This window comes from Pecten maximus, unplaced genomic scaffold (genome assembly GCF_902652985.1).
Source record: "Pecten maximus unplaced genomic scaffold, xPecMax1.1, whole genome shotgun sequence".
Classification (NCBI taxonomy): Eukaryota; Metazoa; Mollusca; class Bivalvia; order Pectinida; family Pectinidae; genus Pecten; species Pecten maximus.
Window position 1 is genome coordinate 361,765 of NW_022979523.1, and position 17,294 is coordinate 379,058.

At 34.9% G+C, this 17,294-nt stretch overlaps 1 protein-coding gene across 1 annotated transcript in view; it reads right to left on the reverse strand.

Annotated features, from left to right (window-relative positions):
* Nucleotides 1-14,947, reverse strand: part of LOC117318810 (scavenger receptor class F member 1-like) — a 33,493-nt gene extending 18,546 nt beyond the window's left edge. The window contains exons 1-4 of the mRNA XM_033873766.1: nucleotides 14,758-14,947; nucleotides 9,066-9,311; nucleotides 7,014-7,112; nucleotides 6,186-6,281 (exon numbers count right to left, since the gene is read on the reverse strand). Coding sequence (XP_033729657.1) covers nucleotides 6,186-6,281; nucleotides 7,014-7,112; nucleotides 9,066-9,311; nucleotides 14,758-14,947 — 631 coding nt within the window. The remainder of the gene's footprint in view (nucleotides 1-6,185; nucleotides 6,282-7,013; nucleotides 7,113-9,065; nucleotides 9,312-14,757) is intronic.
* Between the last annotated feature and the right edge of the window lie 2,347 nt (nucleotides 14,948-17,294).

Here is a 17,294-nt window from a genome sequence, read left to right on the forward strand (position 1 = left end):
ATACTTTAAAGTTTGGAAAGAAGTATTGTATTATTGTTGAAGTAAATTCCTTATAAAACCCGATGCAGGCAAACAGTTACTTTGTTAAAGGCTCACATTACAGATCCATGGATCTTCTTTTAGTTTCTACTAGCACAAGCTAAATAATTTAAATAAAACAATATCATTTAAATATCTAAAATACGTTTTATTTTATTTTCAGTTATCAAAGATGATGAATAATTAAAACTACAATTTTAAACGTTAATTTCAAACAGGCTAGTGAAGAATGTTTTTTGGTTGTTTTTTTTGTGTCGTTTTTTAACATTTTAGCAATTCATGACGTATGTTACAAACTGTGAGTCATCTATACGTGTCCTGTGTATTTTCTACACCCAATGTCCCCCAAAAATAATGGTTATTTAGACGGCTTTTGAGTTACTTATAATATTATTTTGAAAAAGACATTGTTTTTGTTCTCTTTCTTATTATGATTCTTCTTCTGCACATGATTTTGTGACAACATCTGGGCTAAACTGATATTGTCAATGGCATTTCTCTAACGTTATATGGCACATGTCAAAGGGACGTGGTCATGTATTATTAAGTAGGTCACAAAATCTTATAAGGCAATGACGTCATAGCTAAAAAAGGTTTATATGGCCATAACTCAAAAAGTATTCATCATACAAAGGTCATGTAATTATGTTATTGGTAGAAAATGTCTGGGGCAAATTTATTTTACGTTACAAGTTTAAGGCCAGAGGTCAAATAAAAAATGATATGGTACTGACCAAGTCTTGTTAATCTGTGGACGGTCCAAGATAAAAAAAAAATAGCCGCAATGACGTCATGTATTGAAAAGTTTAAAATGACCCTTACTCAAAAAGTTTTCATTACACATATGTAATAACCTTTCCTCACTACAAGTTTTAAGGTTAGAGGTCAAATTAAAAAAATCACTATGAGGGCAAAGTTCAACAAATTTTCAACTTTTTTTTATGTTTATTTTTTTGTTTACATAGATCGATGCAGTATGTCAATACGATGATTTTGATCATTTCGGTTTTCGATAGCACTTCCGGTTCAGATGGTACGCCATTTAAAAACAATATATGATTGTGAAATCATTGATAAATATTTCATCGGCATCGTCACAAAAACCAAAAGGTCCAGAGACTTTATATTAGACCTGTAGCATACATGGGTAAAGGGCTACCATGTTTGTACAAATGAATGACCTTGACCTTCATTCAAGGTCACGTGGGTCAAATAGGTTAAAATCTTGAAATGAGTTCTTCTCAATAACCAAGAGGCCAAGGGACATGATATTTGGTCCATATCATGATTGAATGAAGGTCTGACAAGTTTGTTTAAATGAATGACCTTGACCTACATGCAGGGTCATAAAGGTAAATGCTCTCTTAAGTTTGTCAAAGGTGTGGAAAGCCCATCAAATTGTCCATGACAATTTCTAGTTTTATATCGATTTTTCTTCATTATCATGTAATTATTATTGCTATTAAAATTGAACATTGGATATACGTCTCGATGAAATTCTTAACCTATTAAATACTGTCTCGGTTTCAAAGAGAAATATTACATATCAAAGAAAGCTGTTGCTCACCGTAACAGTAACCGTTGAAATTCTCACATAGACTATTCGGGCAATGTGCAGAACAAGTATGTTCACATCGAACTCCGTGCGTCTGAGGAATACTGATTAATAATATATTGTATATGTTATCGACCAAAAGATAACTTCGGATGGGACGCATGGGAGAGATAGGGATTATGACGGGAGTTTTGATATAGGCTATTTGATTAAGTTTCGTTATAGGAATATAGTTCATCATTTATAACTAGTTAATGAAGCTGATATGTATGTTATAAAAAAGCGCAGGCTCTTATGGCATTTCGGTATTTTCTATCATGGTCAAAAGCTTTAAAGCCAGTCTGCTAGTTGCTTTTAGCATTCATGTTTTTAACCCAATTGGTTTGGTTTGACTTGTTTAACGTCCTATCAACAGCTTAGGTCATTTGATGACGGCCTCCCCGTGCCTGCAATATGCATGTGGGTGGTGAGTGCGTATGCATGTTTTGAGAAACTGGTATGTTTTTGTTAAGTCTCGTGATAGGCCGGAATTTGTGCCGATTTATAGTGCTACCTCATTGAAGCATACTGCCGAAGAAACCAAGCAGGACACCCCAATCGGTCACATTATACTGACAACGGGCGAACTAGTCGTCCCACTCCTTATATGCTGAGCGCTAAGCATGAGCATCAACCACCACTTTTAAAGACTCTGGTATGTCTTGGCAACCCTAAGGCTTCCATCATCACAGGGGTGAACTCTCAACTTACGGCAAAAAGTTAGGCATTGTCAAGGGTGATATTAGGAAGAAAGGTGTTAAGAAAGAAAAGAAAAGATAAGTTCCAAAATTTGGTCGCCACTTGCGATCATGCAATGGCGGCAGCAGGAACAAGACTTTCACCCTGTACCTGCAGGGCCCTTTTAACCCAAATTTGATAAGATATCTTTTTTCTTTACAACCAACAATATCATTGATATTTTTTAGTGATGGCGCCAATTGTTTTGTATATCAAAAATGTCGCTAATGAATTCACAATCCATAATTTATAAGACTTCATGTAGAGTTGCTCTCTTTCCACTTTCAAGTATGTAGCGTAACGTATTTCAGCGAACTCCAGTATTTAGTTCAAAATGCATTCTTGACTTCTATACACAACATCCAGATTTACGCTAAAGATACATTTGTAAACATAGTATATATATAAGGACTGTGTCTTGCTTTTCCGTGAACCGATGCCCCATGTTATTAAATGTTTCAACGGAATACGAAAAAGTAGCAATTAATAATGAATTAATTAGTTTTAGATTGATATAGAGTACATATATAATGTATTTAGATGTATAATAATGATATTAGTAACTTCAATAAATACTGCTGTGAAATGAACGGTGATATTTGGCGCAGTAATCTAGCATTCTTGATAACGTGTATATGTAAGTTTATTTGGTGACTATATGTGCCTTAGTTCACAGGGGTTGGTAATAAATGATAGGATTTATGAGATAGATTCACGTAATGTAGCATCTTCGTTAGCCAAGGTTATTCGATACTACCACCCTCTACGCATGGAATTTTCAACCAATCAAAACGAGCCTTACATGGGTACTTCATCGGTTTGTAAACTAACATGGAGACGTGTGTCATTTTGATAAGATATGTGATCAATGACTTCTAAAAATTCATCGAACACTGAATATTTCCCAAAATATTGGTAGAATGCAATTGTATATTTGTTTACTGCGAAACCAAGACTGAATGTAGGACGCGAGTTGATTGGATGCCTTTATATTTAAGGGCGTGACGCTTTGAACACGACTATATCTGCCAAGGGTTCGTGGAGTGAATGAAATGACGTTTTACTATTAAGTGTACCCATCAGGCGACTTGTCACGTGATTTAAGAAAATCTTCCCAACCGTCAATTTTCTTGTTTTGTAAATTCTCATGATGCCAAAACGAAGTTTCGATCTTCGTGTGGAATTACAATTTATATATATTCTACAACACTTACTTTCGTTCTCTTTCATCAGAACTTGTGTTTTTGTTTCCTTTTATACTCTACATAAAAGTGTACTCAGAACGAAAAACGATATTCAAATATGTTATTTTATGTAACCCGCAAAGAAGAATGTCGCAAACCGCATCAAAATCGGTTGGCCGAGTGCCGATATATCGCAAATCGAAGTACGGATTTGCACCTGTCGGTCGACTGCTAATCAGCGTATTGATCAGTCATGATGCTTTGGAACTCTTCAGTATTTGACGTCACAGGTTTAACGGAGTAACTGTAATGGTGGCCAGCAGTATAGACGACAGTGCGAACAGTAGCAACACAGAAATAGCTGAATACGATCTGGACATGAGATTTGTGGTTGGTGACTTTGGCGGATATTGCCGACAATAAGTCGGAATCGAACAATATCAATCTTTAGGAACCACAGAACCAAATGATTTCCCATAGACGATAATGCTAACGTTTACCACAGTCTTGCTTAAATGGAGTTTTCAATACTGGTCCACTAGCCATAATTTTGAAGAATGCCATCTCGAAAACCTGTAAATAGAATGATTAAACATTCTACCAATTTGAACTTTTTTGATAGGGGGGCCACCATCTTGTGTTGAATTCAGCACCAAAAATTCACCTAAATTTACAAATAAATACACAACTAACTCCCCCTGACAAATACAGGCTAGAAAAAATAACTTGTTTTCTATATATTTTATATCAACATGTAATTGCCCAGCCTACACATAAAACTTTGGAAACTTCCCTCACCTAAATATCCAATCAGTAGGCCCCGATGCATTCACCTTCCTATTAAATGTTCTGCCCAAGCAGGGAAAACCCACAATCTATTTTTGATTTGGTTCTGTAGTCCCTTTAAGAATATTACATTTTAGTTAAATGGACTGACCGACTGATGTATCATACCAGGGACATACAGATGTTATACACGATCCAATAATCGGTCAATCACCAATAGATGTATATCAGTTATGTGTTTACCATGTCTTCCTCAATACTCTGAAAAGGAACACGGAATCAACATTTCTTTTATGAAAGAATATGTCATTTTATTCGCAAATTGATGTTAAAAAAACATACCAACAATACAACAGTTCTGGAAACTCTGCTTTGTCAGACAAGACGACACACACGTACAATAGACTTGTATTATATAGAATTGCATTTATACTATAGCGAATTCATATTTTGTTAAAATCAAACTTTTTGATTTTTGATTTAATGAGGTTTGCTTTCCCTACAAGCAAAACAAATTCGTATCGCAAAGCTTTGCCTATAGAATAATGGTGCATTCATATGCCCACGATGTCAAAAATGTACACATGAATCTTGTCTGGGAGTTACTATTCTTTCATGAACACGTTTAATCAGTTTCGGAAACTATTCGAAAATCATAATTAGCGGTATCTTCAAAGTTATTAGCAACGTATCCACTGCTGTTTCCGTTTGTATGAATTCAAATTCCTCAGCATTTATTTCACAACATGTATGAATTGCTTTTTATAATCATATTACTAGAAGTGTTATTACAGAAATAAATATTGGTATGCAACAGACCATGCCCTCATAATAAAGGATATGATGTAAGTCGTTTCATGTTATAAACGGCCCGTTATAATAGAACATTATTCAAATGTTATACATGTTATACACGACCTGTTATAATAGAAAATTAGTAAGATCTTACATATTGTATACGGCCCGTTATAATAGAAAATTAGAAAGATGTTAACTGTTATATACGGTCCGTTATAATAAAAAAATTATATGTCCCTTGTTCCGGTACCACTTCATATCAATTTATTCAAAAATATAACTCAAAATGTTCATTCAGCACTTACATGACTGTTATCTAAATTACATTAATTGCAGGCACGTGTTTAGTTAGTTTATATATATTTCCTTCATGGCGGCTCTGATCCCGTTAAACCTGTGACGTCACAGGTCAGGGGTCACCGAAACGAGGTCAACGGCTTTGGGCTTCAGGTGTATTTTTGAGAAATATCGCAAAAACTAAAGTCGCTATGAAGTCACACTCTCAGCATTTTTAGTTTCATCCTCAATTACATTTTATAAGCTTTATATAGCAAATAATTCCAGGTACACTTTAAACATTCACAGTAGTTAAATGTGCATTCCATCATATAATTGCACCTTTACAGTAAATGTATCGAGGGATGACAGAACCGAAGTCTAACCGACTTCCTTGGCCTGGAAGTTGCATAATATATTTCAAGGTCCGCATAGAATAATCAAAGTATAATATTGCTTTCTTTAACAAATTATAATCGTCTGTTGGCCCATGCACAAATATCCAATAAACTTAATCTCACCAATTTGTAAGTATTTTTTTAAGTATTCTGTGCTTAGTCGGAAACAAACCAGATCGTGCCGTTATTTATTCCTAGCCTACTGCGTTAGACAGATCCATAATCACCAGGTTCATAGAAAAGATTTACATGGTACCTGTATTTGGTGATGAAATGAGAAAGTGGCATGTTCATTGACACTGTGGTATTTTCCAATGATAATTTGAAAAGTACATCATTAACAAGTATTCGTAATGTCTAACTGACTCATACCTAAACAGGATCCAGCGTCCTTCGTGCAAAGACTGTTTTTACAATTCGAGGGACAATCCGAGTTACAGTAGATGTCATATTTTCCTGCAAAGCAATCTGAAAGGAATGACAGTGTTTAAAATACATTTGATAGACGTTGCTGCACCAGGAATGATTTTATCAGGAATGTAAGAAAATGATTATTTTGTGTCTCTGCGTATATAACTAATTATAATTTTTCATATTCGGACATGCATTAAATGTCAATGCAAGGTTCTATTTTTAATTATTCTTTAAATTACAACACTGGTATCCCGTTTATCACATGGCCAGATTACATCTCTTTATGTGATATTAAGTGAGACGAGTTCTAAGATCGTTGATATATCCGATGGTAACAAATTAATACGGTGTAAATACAGTAATAAGATATACCGTAATTTCCTATGTATTGCATTAAACATTATATTCTGGCAGTTATCTGTTTAAACAATTGTTCTGATAAAATGTTTTCAAAAAAAAAAAAGTCAAATCCAAGTGATGTTTTTGTGTCATGCTGTGTACTCAGCGGTGCCGACATTTTGTTCAAATGCGATATATGAATGGTGCATTATTCTATGCATGGACACATCAAGTAAAATAAGTCACTGGTAAATCCAAAAATATGTATCTACATATTTTGCCTTCGATAAATTGCGTCTTCCATTAAACGCTCTTGTCGCATTAATTGCAAATCAATTGCACCAGTAGCCCAGTTTAAATTGGTTCACCAGTTATCTTATTATACTACAGATATATCTATATTTTTCTTTCTGATACTGAGCTTGTGTATATATAATGGTAACTTACAGAAACAGGCAGCTGTTGTGGAGTTACAGTTACCGCCATAACACGCTGGTGGACACAGATAGTTACAGTGTCCGTCACCGTATTTCCCTGCTTGACATCCTGTTGGAAAGACGAATGAAAACGCGTTAGTACATACATTGACAAGCGAGTTTATTTCATTTTCCCACCAAATTGTTTTCGAGTGAATCATCATCTACAATACCCCGATAACCTTATTCTAAAAGAAACGTAGTATAATGAATCCTGCCTCAATATATAACAGCTTTAATCAGGTACCGCTAAGGAACAACTATATTTTCAAAACAATTAAGACATTGTTGTTGAAAAAAATAATCAACGGCAGTTCCCTTATATTTACAGGAAAACAAAATAGTGAACGGACAGATGACCTGATATATGATTTGGAATTCTATGGTCCTCTCAGGTAATGAACAGATTTTTTGTGGTACTTTAGCCCTATATTAACTAGTTTAGATTGTAAATTTTCAGTCTGATTTGACAAGCAAAGAAAAGCATTGTCTTATTATCTTACTCATCAATATTGAATAAAGTGAAAATCCAACTAAATTACAACCATGTAGAAGGTTGACGGACTTGAAGGGCGCAGGATGTGTGTCCCCTGTACTAGGTGGCGCGGCGACGCACTCGGAGGGAGCACGAAACGTGAATATGGCGAGAGATACTTTTCTTTTTCTATCTAATCACGGATACAGATATGTATAGCTAATTTAACTTAATTCATTTTTTGCATGTTCAGCAATAACTCATCAATCAATGTACGGTGTTGATTTCAGCGAAGAGATCGGGATTTGTTCGAGCTAAGGCACATTATTGACCCGATGTACCCAGTGAACCCTCGATAATCCGAACACCTTCGTTCCCAGTCCAAACCGTCCGGAATACGAGTTTTCCGGACTGCCGAATTTCGTCTACCAGGTCAAAAAAAATGTTCTGTAAGAGTTAGCTCCGTTGACTATATACAATGTGAGACGTTTAAATGACATACTTACTTTTCACAAACACTAATTGTCAGTCTTTTTTAAAATAAATATACTTATGTTACTGATATGATTTTTTTGTTTCATTTTGTAGAAACTAAAAAAAAAAAAACAATGTTTAAAAAAAAAAATGTAAAGTGAAAGTTGTTTTATTTTTCATGGTCAACGTCAAAGGGTACACAAACCGATGTTTCTGAGCAGCACCGTGCAGTATAATCTTCACATTGTTGTGTATTGTATAATGTGACCCTTATGAAGCGTTTTAACTATAGTGTACTAGAACAAGCACTCGGATAGCGGGCCTATGTGGCCTACAAATAACACACGTGTGTCACGTCCCGGAGTTTCACAAACGAGTAGAAATTACAAACGTTAAATACCTGAAATAAAAGACCCGGTATGTACAAATTGCCCATAGTCCATATTTTTACGTTTTTTACCGTAATTTCAACCCTGAAATGAACGACCTGCAATATACAATGTACGTTTTTTACTTAAATTAGAAGACCCGATTTTTACAACTTACAAACAGTCCATGTTTTCGAGTTTTTTAACATAAATTTAAAACCTGAAATAAAAAGACACGGTCTTACCATCAGTTCATGATTTTATGATTCTTGCGTAAGTTAAAAACCTGAAATAAAAGAACCGGTAAAGAAAAGCACTGTACCGTTATAAAAACAGAGCTACATTGTAACACAGGTAAACACCCGGGGTTATGACCTGGCAGCGGTCGCTATGACTACGCACAGTGTCAAGCGATAGTCTGTACAATTGTCGACATGACGGACTGTGAGTTATCCGGACTATCGGCGTCCGGATTATCGCGGGTCGACTGTATACGAAAAGATATTTTCTGGAAAAATAGATAGATTTTTCCCGAAACCTTTGTCAATGCATTTTCTTTCTAAGCATGTTTAGCAGATTAAGACTAGGAACAAAAATGTTATATCATATTTGAATTATAAAATTGAAAAAGAACGGAGAGATTTTATATAACATTACTTCACCAAATTATTTTATTTCAGCAAACAGTAAACAGAATCATACTCACCAAACACCTGTACCTCACACAACATCAGAATAGCGTCATCACTGTACCAGCTGTATCGTTTTGGGTTGTTTCTATGGTTGTACACAGTCACATACCGACCTACATACGGGCACTGGTGTGTCACCACCAGCTGTACAGCATTTCTAGTACTACTAGTGTCCTCGTAACAAAGAACACCGCCTGTTGGCGTGCTGGTGCTATTGGATACATAAAGCTGGTATCCTGCCAATCTGTGCTGAAAATTATCTTGAAAGTAAACAAACATCAGCAGGTAGATAACCACTTTAAAAGGCATGGATGAGGATAAATGTCAATATACAAGTTGAATGTTATCAATCCTAATCTGATATTTTAATTGGGTTTCTGATATTTGGTATTCTTCGTGAGTTCACCAATAGCAAATCGCTTAGCATCACAAAGATAACCTCCTGGAAGGCGATTTGTAATATTCCATACAGCACGTTCTTAATACGCTTTTCTCTGATGGTACATTGTAAGCGGTTATGACAGGAAGTTGTTACTGGTTCTCGTACAGTACCGAAGTTATTGAAATTGAAATTAAGTTATAAAGAAAGTTTATCTATAATGAATGTGTGTGGATTACAGAATTACAAAATAGCGAAACAGTTTTTAGATGACAATAATGGTTCTCGTACAATAAATCACTGGCAGTAAAAGAGTTATGTTGGATACTTCCCAATGTCGCAATGAATACGTATATGGTACCCAGGACTTATTGAAACTTTGATAAGCGAGCGAGTGGCCAGGTGTAAACCCACATAACGACGGATGAGGGGGAGAGATCTCGAGCAGACAAACTGACATCTTGGAAATACATTTTTACATTCTGACTATATTACTGCACATTTTATTATCCAGTTCCCCTCGCTATTAAAAAGCAGCACCTTTAGATACACTTTTAAGGTAATAAAATATGTGATTATGTTAAATTTGATCGTCTGTCAGACGAAAGACCCTGTCAATTCATACTAAATTTCAAACGATATTCATTAGAATTATGTATGTATGTATATAAGATAAATATATAATCTTTACATCAGTATGCACTTGTCTATTTGTCAGTCTGTCTGTCTTTTTGTCTGTTGTTTGTCCATCTGCCTAGTTAGTCATCCCTTTGCAGAAGGAAATAGTGTGTTGTATTTTTGAAGAAAATGTATCGGTCGCTTGAACCGCTCTAAACAGTGAATCATTAATATAAATTTATTTCAAGAAATACATATTGTACACTTAACGCTTTGAATTTCAAATTATGTTCCGTATAGATAGAATGTAATGATATACTGACAGAATTCACATAAAAAATGTATCACAGTAAAGGGAAATATGGGCACAATGGTCAACTCCACATTTTACATGCTTTCAAGTATTCTCAACAAGTATGTAAAAGTCAACATCAAACGAAAAATCAGAAAACGGCAAGTACCTTGGCGCAATACATTTTTAGATACATTTTACCACACTATATAATACACTGTTGGATACATTCTAGTTACAATACAAAACACTGTTAAATACATTTTTTTCACAATAAATAAGGTTTAATTATCCGGAAAATATTAAGGAGCTTATCAAAACAGGTAACATATACCTTGCAAACATTTTCATTTTAGTCTATAGATAGTGTCGATGAGTTTTTTTTTAAATGAATCATATACTCTATGTAAACCCGAAATCAAGAACACCAAAGACTCTATGACATCAGCCGCTTACCCAGGCTCTGCTAATTACGTAACAAGCAAAAACAACTCAAAATTATTTGTATGACAATTTGAATTTCTCAATTTGTAACGTCCGCTCTCCATAAACACGGGACGTGAAAGTTATTTTGGGATGGTTGTGTTGCGATCAACTTAATTCAACACAGGATATAAAGTTTACTTATATTTATTAATCCACATGAAAATCCCGAAGGTATAATCTACGGAAGCGTATTAGGCTCACATTGGAGTATCTGGATGATTAAGTGGCGGCCGCCAGATAAAATATTTTCGCATGCCATGAAAAACATACTCCAATGTGAGCCTAATACGCTTCCGTAATAATCTAATCCTATGAAGTTTCATACATCTTCCACACAGTTCACACACATTTAAACAAATCAAAAGATACATACTTACATTCGAACGGCACTCACGTCCGTTTAGTCTGAAAACTATTGGAGAACTCCCTATGCAAAACGCCCAAGTCTTTTTATATCCCCCAAGGGTTAATTAATATGTATAAATTGAAGATGTGGTCAATTGACCAATCCTGACCTTTAACCTGAAATAGAGGCGTCTCTAAACCCCTATAACGTCATTTCTAATTATAGCTCTAGGACCGTGCACGTGTGCTGCATAATAACGACTGACTTCCAGATGCTACCGTTTGGTTATTTGACATGACAACGAATGAAGAGTGTAAACCTAAAACGGGTTAATTAACTACTTATATAAGGGAAGCAACTCGAATAGATTTGGCTGACTATGACGTATACATGGGCTTTCTATACTAGGTAACGTTGAACATATAACATGTAAAACTTGTCTTTAAATAAAACGTACCTACTTAACTCTTAAATATCCCTAATGACATCTGATACAACCTATCTATTTCCTAGTTCACTACAAATTGTTGATCATATTTTTCTACATGTGTAATGTGACATCCCAGCTTCCAATACCTACAATACTAATATATCTCATCTTCCAATACCTACAATACTAATATATCCCAGCTTCCAATACCTACAATACTAATATATCCCAGCTTCCAATACCTACAATACTAATATATATCCCAGCCTCCAATACCTACAATACTAATATATCTCATCTTCCAATACCTACAATACTAATATATCCCAGCTTCCAATACCTACAATACTAATATATCCCAGCTTCCAATACCTACAATACTAATATATCCCAGCTTCCAATACCTACAATACTAATATATCTCATCTTCCAATACCTACAATACTAATATATCCCTGCTTCCAATACCTACAATACTAATATATCCCAGCCTCCAATACCTACAATACTAATATATCCCAGCCTCCAATACCTACAATACTAATATATCCCAGCCTCATATACCTACAATATTAATATATCCCAGCCTCCAATACCTACAATACTAATAAATCCCAGCCTCATATACCTACAATACTAATATATCCCAGCCTTCAATACCTACAATACTAATATATCCCAGCTTCCTATACCTACAATATTAATATATCCCAGCCTCCAATACCTACAATGCTAATATATCCCAGCCTCCAATACCTATAATACTAATATATCCCAGCCTCCGATACCTACAATACTAATATATCCCAGCCTCCTATACCTACAATACTAATATATCCCAGCTTCCAATACCTACAATACTAATATATCCCAGCCTCCGATACCTACAATATTAATATATCCCAGATTCCAATACCTACAATACTAATATATCCCAGCCTCCAATACCTACAATGCTAATATATTCCAGCCTCCAATACCTACAATATTAATATATCCCAGCCTCCGATACCTACAATACTAATATATCCCAGCATCCAATACATACAATACTAATTTATCCCAGCTTCCAATACCTACAATCCTAATATATCCCAGCCTCCAATTCCTACAATATTAATATATCCCAGCTTCCAATACCTACAATACTAATTTATCTCAGCTTCAAATACCTACAATGCTAATATATTCCAGCCTCCAATACCTACAATCCTAATATATCCCAGCTTCCAGTCCCTACAATATTAATATATCCCAGCATCCAATACATACAATACTAATTTATCCCAGCTTCCAATACCTACAATCCTAATATATCCCAGCCTCCAATTCCTACAATATTAATATATCCCAGCTTCCAATACCTACAATACTAATTTATCTCAGCTTCAAATACCTACAATCCTAATATATCCCAGCTTCCAATACCTACAATCCTAATATATCCCAGCTTCCAGTCCCTACAATATTAATATATCCCAGCTTCCAATACCTACAATACTAATATATCCCAGCTTCCAATACCTACAATACTAATATATCCCAGCTTCCAGTCCCTACAATATTAAGATATCTCAGCTTCCAATACCTACAATACTAATATATCCCAGCTTCCAGTCCCTACAATATTAATATATCTCAGCTTCCAATTCCTACAATACTAATATATCCCAGCTTCCAATACCTACAATACTAATATATCTCATCTTCCAATACCTACAATATTAATATATCCCAGCCTCCAATACCTACAATACTAATATATCCCAGCCTCCAATACCTACAATACTAATATATCCCAGCCTCCAATACCTACAATACTAATATATCCCAGCTTACAATACCTACAATACTAATATATCTCAGCTTCCAATACCTACAATACTAATATATCCCAGCCTCCTATACCTATAATACTAATATATCCCAGCTTCCAATACTTACACTACTAATATATCCCAGCCTCCTATACCTATAATACTAATATATCCCAGCCTCCTATACCTACAATACTAATATATCCCAGCCTCCAATACCTACAATACTAATATATCCCAGCCTCCAATACCTACAATACTAATATATCCCAGCCTCCAATACCTATAATACTAATATATCCCAGCCTCCAATACTAATATATCCCAGCCTCCAATACCTACAATACTAATATATCTCAGCTTCCAATACCTACAATACTAATATATCCCGGCATCCAATACCTACAATACTAATATATCCCAGCTTCCAATACCTACAATATTAATATATCCCAGCTTCCAATACCTACAATACTAATATATCCCGGCATCCAATACCTACAATACTAATATATCTCAGCCTCCAATACCTACAATACTAATATATCCCAGCTTCCAATACCTACAATACTTATATATCCCAGCCTCCAATACCTACAATACTAATATATCCCAGCCTCCAATACCTACAATACTAATATATCTCAGTTGAATCAATGTTTAAAGACTTGTTATCATGATACCCGTGGCGGTTATCGAATGCTAACGAACAAATAAACAACGCGAAATTTCGCGAGATGCAGGTTGAAGGTGACAATGGGAAAGTTCTGAAGTCGAAATAATTATCTCAGTTGGAAATATTCTATAGCGTTGTGCCCTAAGAAACCAGACATGTAAAATGTTTCCCTTGTGGTTCAGCGTTCTAAAGTTCTCATATCGAGAACTTACACAATTAAATTGGACCTAGATTTATATGGTTTTGTCAACGAGACCAAAGAAGCTTAATGTACTAGAACTCATAGTCTCATACTCTTGTAATTTTTCAGGGTCTCAAATATAGAATTTATTGATACCCCCCCCCCCCCCCCCCCCCCTCCTCCTTATTCGACTTTGAGTTACCATGGCGGTTCCGCTATAACATTAAACCATCTGCTGTTTTGCGACAATTGTCAGGTGACCGAAGATGTCTTGATATTCTACTTAAGAATAATTGGTAAGGATATGTCATTATTCTATTGTTTACAGTACAAATATTATTTGTGTCCTAGTGGTATTAATTGAGTATATCGTAAGTTACCTTTATAAAAGAATGTGCTGTTTAAATGAGTTTGATAATGAGTGTGATCTAATCGAACTAACTCAATATTAAAACATTTTTGGTAGTGACACTATACTCACCTCTGTAGTAAATTTTTATCCTAGTAATGGTCATCAACTCTCCCAGATCAACACGCCACCAGGCCGTGTTTTGACCGTCATTCGTATGTGTACAACAATAAGTACTGAAGTCTGTACAGTTATCCACAACGCTACTGGCTTTGTATCTACCGTCCCCAAAGACACTACTTTGTTCGGTTGCTTTATTCATAGCGACGTTACCTGTAATAAATGAAGTATTAGTTCATACCTTATGCATTGAAATAAGCGATGATTCTGACATATATTATCATATTGCCTTTCCTTGCCTTGAAGATTTGATAAATTATCTCAACTTAACCGAAAATCCGTTATATAATTTTTCGTCCTTCTATATATGTTACAATAAGTACCCTCCTTATTTCATTGGCGATCCAACTATTTTGGTAACTTAATGCACATTAATGGCATATGAATATTACCTCCCGTTCAATTCACGTTACATTCAAATGCATACAAAACATTCTTAACCAATTAATTAACCATTCATTTAGACGGTATTTTATTACTATTTCATATTATTGTATAGAAACATATTCAGGTGAGAGAACTGTTATTTGCCCCCGTTCATGTTCAAATTCTCAGCGAGTTCATTCTTCATCTTCTATGGATAACGCTAATGAATAATTCCAATATATTATTCATGCACAGTTTATTCCCCTTCTGAAGTACCTCCAACATAGAAATGTTACAAGACAAAAAATAGATTAAATGACCTTAGCTGTTGATAGGACGTTAAACAAATGAAACCAAACCAAACCAAACATCTTAAACAGAAATTTCAATATGATATAATTTCTTCCGTCTTTTTCATGAAGTTCTCTCCATATTACATTGGCGATATCGAACTGTTTTTGTTATCTGAATTTACACGGTTGGTGTTAGAACATCACCTGTCACATCTATTCACGACACGATTAAAATACATAAAAAACATTTTGCAACGTAATGTAGCTCTCAAAAATCCATGTCTGTTTCAGTACCATTTCCTATTTCATCATCTCTCCCCGTTCAGATTAAGAATTTCAGTGTGCTCAAGCTTGACAGAGATTTTAATATCTAAGATAGGACAAAAAGTCAGTTAATGAGCATAGTTAAAGGAATTGAAATAGATTCAATACAAGTTTATAAAACAATGAGTATTGGAGGAAGTGGTCAAAAGACAACCCGTCCCCTTAAGAAGGGGAAGGGAGGAAAGGAGAATGTCATTTGATTTGGGAATATAAACAATTCACTTGTATTTGGGATAGACTGGTGGGGAGACGGAAAGTTATGGGGTGGGGATAGAAGATATGTACAGAGATGAAGTAATGATAAACTGCCAACCCCATTTAACACAACGCGCGGTATGAATAAACTTTACAAACAAAATACAAAAGAGTGGTGTTGTGTTACATGGTTGAAGAAACAAATATAATTTACTAAATACAGACTCGCGTGTTAACATGCTATAACGTTGATTCTAAAAAATAAAATTAAAACTTTAATGTTAAGATACACTTGTATATGTGTATATAAATTGTATGTATTGATATAACTGTTCATTAAGATTCTTACCAGTAGGGCTAAAAGTACCAATAAATAAAAACATGGACTGGCGGTATCAATGTTTTTATCTTGCTTTTTTTTCTGGTCGAACAATAAACGATGTCTCTCAAAGTGTAACGTGCACCGGGGTTACAATGGAGTGGTCACCCATACAAGAGCTGACCACCCTTGACCTTGCTTAACTTCGTTAAACAGACACGTCACCCAACCGCACAGCCACAAAAGTGATATATATAATTTTCATTACACATTATCGTTTGTTGTATCTTGAAATCTACCACATTTCGAAAATTACTAAAAAAACAATAACACCTTAATATTGAAACAGTCATTACTGTATAAATAATTACATGAATGACCTTGAGATCCTGGAAGTAATAGATGTCGGCTATTACGAAACAACATACTGAAACACTCATAACTGACCTGTCCAATCAGGAAGTAAAATACCCTACCTCACATTAAGAAGTATTATATACTATAAACATGTACGTTATTTAGTTTTTTCTAGTTTCAGTTTGTATATAAAGTACTTACTTTCGGATCTTACAGTATTGAATATTACGAACAGGACCAGGATCACATCTCTTCTTAACAGTATCTTTCCTGTCGTCATTCTGATTTTAATTGCGACTCCACACCAACAAGGAAGTTAAATGTACAGAGTTTAAGGTTCATGATTCCTATATTACATGACTGGTTTGGACGAGGTGTATTTTATAATAACTCATACTTGTTCCAAAACAATGAGTCCAATATCTACTTAAACGATGCACTTCATTGCAATACCACCATACAATATATACACACAGAGTTCTGTTAACATTAGACGTAAAAAACTGCCGATATTTAAACAATGAGGTTTAAATGTTTTGATTGCAATCTAGCTGTTAATAATTCCTTTTTGTAGGCTGTCGATTTGACAATGATTTTTTAGGTCACCTGAGACAAAGTCTCAAGTGACCTATTCT